The following is a 4,978-nucleotide window of genomic DNA, read 5'->3' on the forward strand; positions in this document are numbered from 1 at the left end:
TTCATCCAGCAGAATTACATTTAGACCTTTCCATGTTCTTGCTTGCTGGTCCATGGCTTGTCTGAACCAGCTCCCCACATCCTTTACCACACTGGAGGGCTGAGAGGCTTAACAGAGGGGAGGGTCATAAAGTCGGGGTGCTCCCACTGCTTTTTTTAGGAGTCAGGAAGGCAGAGAGCCTCCACAGATGCATTTCACTGCTCAGATGAACAAGTGCAGCTCTAAAGTCCTCTCTTTTCCTCCTTATCCCTAACAAAAGAGGAGATTGCTGAATTTGTGAGACATAAGCTTCTTTGGGAAAGTGGTCAGCACTTGTGCACCATCTCCACTCCCCACTGCAGTATTACCAGGCTGCCAGGGCTTCTGAGTGTCTCCCTTTCCTCACCTTATGCTGCTGCTCCTGTTCACATCTGCCTCGGTGGGGGCTCGGGGAGGAGAGGGAGGAACTCTCTGGGAACTTGGGTTTGAAAGATCCCTGTAGTAGATGGATCACTAACCTTGGCTGCCTGGAAGGGAAGAAGCAGTATCTGACAAAATAGGGAATGGTTCCTCACAGTTCTTTACCTCTGGCTTCTGAGTGATGCTTTTGAGTGCTTGGTGCCTGTGGGCTCTGCTCCTGCTGGAGTTTCTCCAGTATCCCCGCAGTGACGCAGAGCTCATTTTCCATCTTTGCATCCAAAGTAACAGCCGAAAACTGAAAGAAGCTAGAGCATCCCAAGCTCCCCCTATCCAAACTGAAGGCCAACCCCTTCCCCAGGGACCCCCTTCCCAGGAGCTCCCACCCCCTGAACTGGCAATATGGTCGGGCTGGCTGGTTATCTCCTCTCCTGCACAAATCCTTCAGATCCTTTAGAAAATGTGAATATCAGTTCGTTTTGTTGTTGCTTTTTGTGTCTTTTTTTTTTTTTTTTTCTGAGTCTGTCCTGGCTCTCGGGGTTTGGGAATAAATTATGACCCAGGAAGAAAAAAAAAAAAAAAAAAAAAAAAAAGACCACACACAGGAAAAAAAAAAAAGAATACGTTTTATATATATGCCAAACTGTGTATTTATGTCCGATAAACACAAAGATGTGTGAATATGCTGATGTGCTCAGAAATATATTTATTTACTAATATATTTATCCATGTACCGGTCTGCTGCCTGCGTCTGATCTTTGTGCGCGGGGCTGCGCTGGCGGAGGAGCCCGCGGGGAGGGACTCCCGGCCCGGCCGTGACAGGGCTCGGGCCGGGGCCGATCGGGGCGGGCCCGTTCCCGCTCCCGATCCGGGGCGGGCCCTTTCCCGATCCCGCTCCCGGGGCCGATCCCGATCCGAGGCGGGCTCTTTCCCGTTCCCGATCCGGGGCGGGCCCTTTCCCCTTCCCGTTCCCGTACCCATTCCCGTTCCCGTTCCCTATCTAGGGCGGGCCCGTTCCCGCTCCCGGGGCGGGGCCGGGGCCGGGCGCAGCCGCAGAATGGGGCTGGGGCAGCGATGGCCGCGATCTCGCTGGAGACCGTCCCCAAGGACCTGCGGCACCTGCGCGCCTGCCTGCTCTGCTCCCTCGTCAAGGTGGGACCGGGAAGGGGACCGGGACAGGGACAGGGGCTGGCACAGGGATTGCTCCTCGCCGGCCCCGGGCCTTCCCCCGCCCGGCTTAAGCCTTGCAGCCGCTGCCGGGCCCTTCTCCCTGGCCCCGGCCTTTCCCTGCGCCGGCTCTCTTCCCTCTCGCCCAGCCCGAGCCTCTCTGCCCTTCCCGGCCCTTTCCCCATCCGTTTTGGCCCTCATGCCCCCCCCCGCCTGGACCTTCCTGGTCTTTCCCCGCCTGGTCGGTTCCTCCGACCCCAGCCCGGCCTGCGCGCTCCGGCCCCGGCCCTTCCCCGCCCGGCCTCTCTCCCCCCCCTGCCTCTGGCCGCCTCTGGCCGCTTCCCTTCTGCCCCGGCCCTGCCCTGAGCCTTCATTACCGAGGTTCTCTCCCTTTTCCCGGCCCCGCGGCCACCCAACTCCCGGTTCTGGTCCCTGTCCCTGACATCCGTGTCCCCTTAGACCATCGACCAGTTCGAGTATGATGGCTGTGACAACTGTGAGACATACCTGCAGATGAAGGGCAACCGGGAGATGGTGTATGACTGCACCAGCTCCTCCTTCGATGGGTGAGTGGGGCTGGGCCCGGCCAGGAGCCTGGGGACACTAAAGTGGCACTGTGGGGTCACCCAGCCGGGAGATGTCCCCTGACTGCCGCCCCTCCCGCAGGATCATAACCATGATGAGCCCTGAGGACAGCTGGGTCTCCAAGTGGCAGCGGATCAGTGAGTAGTTTGGAAGCTGGGGATCCCTTCTCTGCAAACCCTTCTCAGGGCAGTGAGAGCTGCTGGTTGGGCTGTGGAAGGGGTTCTGCCTCCAGTGAGAGGACATCTGCACACATTGAGGATTCCCACCTGGCTGCTCCTTGTGGGGTAACTCGGGGTTTTCTTTCCCATAGGTACCTTCAAGCCAGGTGTCTACGCAGTGTCTGTGACTGGCCGCCTGCCCCAAGGTAGACCTGTGTGATGGAGTCAGGGGTTTGGCACAGGGAGCATGCATGTGGTGATGGGATCAGCCAGGAGTGACAGAATCAGCCCAATGTGATGGAATCAGCAAAGATGACTGCAGGGAGGTGCTGGACTGGAGAGGGAGTTTCAGGGTTCAGCACTGAGCCTGCCAGAAGTTTACATTGTGAACTGCTGACTAAAGCCTGGCTGTCAGAGGGATAAACTGGGATTAATGAGTGACTCGGGAAATGAGCACATCTCAAACCATTCGGCTCCAGGAAAACATGGAGTTTTGTTCATAGAAAAGGGTTTTGCAGGATGGGGTGCTGTTGAGGCAATCCCAGTGAGAACACCCCTCCTCCTGCACTGATGGCTCATGCCATGGTGGATTTGTGTGTTTACAAATGGAATGGAGGGTGCAGAGGATTTGCTTTATCTCTGGAATGCAGAAAGGGCTGAGTTCCTGCCCAGTATGTAGCCCCAGAGTAGACTGCTAAGCCAGGAGTGAATCCCAAACCCCTGGGATAGAAACTATGCCTGTGCCTGGAGTCCAAGGTTCCTTATTTCTGACTGAGCTCTGCATTGGGAAAGAGCTGGAAACATCATGAAGCCAGAAGCTGAGGCCCTCTGACACAGCCCAGCACATCTGAAGTACCCAGGGTTAGGGTTTAAATGGGATATCAGGGAAAGGTTCTTCCCCCTGAGGGTGCAGGACACTGCACAGGCTCCCCAGGGGATGGTCACAGCCCCAAGGCTGGCAGAGCTCCAGGAGTGTTTCCACAATGCTCCCAGGGATGCGCAGGGTGGGATTATTGAGGTGTCTATGCAGGGCAGGACCTGGACTCCCATGATCCTTGTGCATCCCTCCCTTCCAACTCAGGATATTCCATGATTCTGTGAAACTAAGATGATTGTCCAGTTCTACATGACAGAGCCACCAGATGTTCCCAGTGCTTCTTCTCCCAGCAGAAGACTGAAATGTGTTTGTGTCCTTGCTGCAGGGATCGTCCGAGAGCTGAAGAGCCGTGGTGTGGCCTACAAGTCCCGGGACACGGCCATAAAAACCTGAGGGGCTGCCTGGAGATGCCAGTGCTGTGTGGAGGAGGCAGTGGCCACTGCTCCAGAACATCTGAGCTTTATCCTCTAGGGAAGTGGGGCAGGACTTGGAGTGTGCTGGCTCAGCTCCCCTCACTCAGTACCTCCAGACTCCGCCACACCACAGACTGCAGACATTTATCTGAGCCTTGACAGGAGGGAGGGTGTGAGTGGAGCTGGGAAAGGGCATTTAATCATGGCCCCAAGCTTTTTTACAGTTGGTGTGGGAAAGGGGGGATTTGGGAAATAGCTGTGCAAATAGTTCAATAAAACTCACTGCCTGGTCAAGGCTGGGTGCAGGTGTCACTGTGTCACTGATTTCACCACTGCAGGGTGGTGAGGTGGGGGGCTCACATTCGCCCCCTGCCTGTGCTACACTGTTCAGAGCCTGCAATTGTCACTGCTTGTGCTATGGGCTATATTCCTGCCTCAAGAGGGAGATCCTGCCCTGGCTGTGCTGGGGCTGGATCCTTCCCTGGGGGAAATCTGCAGCTGGATGGAGCAGAGCAGTGATGGCCAATGCTTCCTGTGGAGGTCATGGAGCCCTGGGCCTGCAGGTCCTGTACAAGGGTTGCAGTAGCAGGATGGAGCTTCCAGGACGCTCCACTGGCCATTGCTGGGCTCCAGGGCAGGCAGAACAGGATGAGCCCATTGCTGGGGTGGTTGGGAGGCAGCACCAGGCCATGCACAAGGAGGGATGGACAAGCAGCCTCCTATTCTGGGGATCTGACTGTAACAAATGTCAGTTTAGTGTCCATAACACTTGAACTCCTGAGGGATTCCTTAGCTGATGCTCTTGCTTGAGTTACTCTGTTTCAGTTCAGCAGCAGCCACTGATCAAGAAGGGCTTAGTCCTAGATCAGTAGCTCTGTGAAATAACCTTTTTTTCTTTTTCCCCAAGATAATCCTGGAGCTGGAAAGTTCAGGTTTTGTTTTCTGGCAACAAATGGTGGAAAACCATCAGAGACTGAAAATTGCATTTGGTCTGGGATGAGAGCAGCTGCAGTACAGGGAATTCAGGACTGGCTGAGGAGTGACCCTGCCAGGAGTGTAGAGGTGATGCCCTCTCTGCACTGCTCTGGTTTGTAGAGCTGGCAATGAGAAATGAGTCCCAGGTCAGACAGAGCATGGCCTCCTGTGTAGGCCTGGAGCAGATGTGTGGTGGGAGAAGCCTGGAGCACAGTGGGGCTGGAGGGGAAGGTGCCTTTTGTATGGGCCCTTGCAGATGTGGTGCTGAAGTAACGAGTATTTGCTCAGTACAGACCTGGGCCAAGTCAAGTCCTTGCTCTGGGCTCTGAGCTCCAGCAGACAGCTCTAGGCACAGGTCACTTTTTGTGGAAAGAGCTGAGAGCACATGGGCCCTGGGTCTGGGGGTT

The 4,978-nt window shown here is 55.8% G+C and overlaps 1 protein-coding gene across 1 annotated transcript; it reads left to right on the top strand.

Moving 5' to 3' along the window:
* The first annotated feature begins 1,387 nt into the window (after positions 1-1,387).
* Positions 1,388-3,890, top strand: SUPT4H1 (SPT4 homolog, DSIF elongation factor subunit). Its single transcript, XM_079324944.1, has 5 exons — positions 1,388-1,548; positions 2,023-2,129; positions 2,230-2,285; positions 2,459-2,512; positions 3,509-3,890. Exons 1-5 carry the CDS (start codon positions 1,471-1,473, stop codon positions 3,574-3,576), a joined length of 363 nt encoding a protein of 120 aa, XP_079181070.1. The 5' UTR covers positions 1,388-1,470; the 3' UTR covers positions 3,577-3,890.
* Positions 3,891-4,978: the final 1,088 nt, after the last annotated feature.

The sequence above is a fragment of the Erithacus rubecula genome, assembly GCF_903797595.1.
Source record: "Erithacus rubecula genome assembly, chromosome: 22".
Classification (NCBI taxonomy): domain Eukaryota; kingdom Metazoa; phylum Chordata; class Aves; order Passeriformes; family Muscicapidae; genus Erithacus; species Erithacus rubecula.

What these genes read in the sequence shown, in the direction of transcription:
- SUPT4H1 (XM_079324944.1), top strand. Translation starts at nt 1,471, where the DNA reads ATGGCCGCGATCTCGCTGGAGACCGTCCCCAAGGACCTGCGGCACCTG. An exon ending in TGCTCTGCTCCCTCGTCAAG is followed by an intron (nt 1,549 to 2,022) that starts GTGGGACCGGGA and finishes GTGTCCCCTTAG; the next exon opens with ACCATCGACCAGTTCGAGTA. An exon ending in CTCCAAGTGGCAGCGGATCA is followed by an intron (nt 2,286 to 2,458) that starts GTGAGTAGTTTG and finishes TCTTTCCCATAG; the next exon opens with GTACCTTCAAGCCAGGTGTC.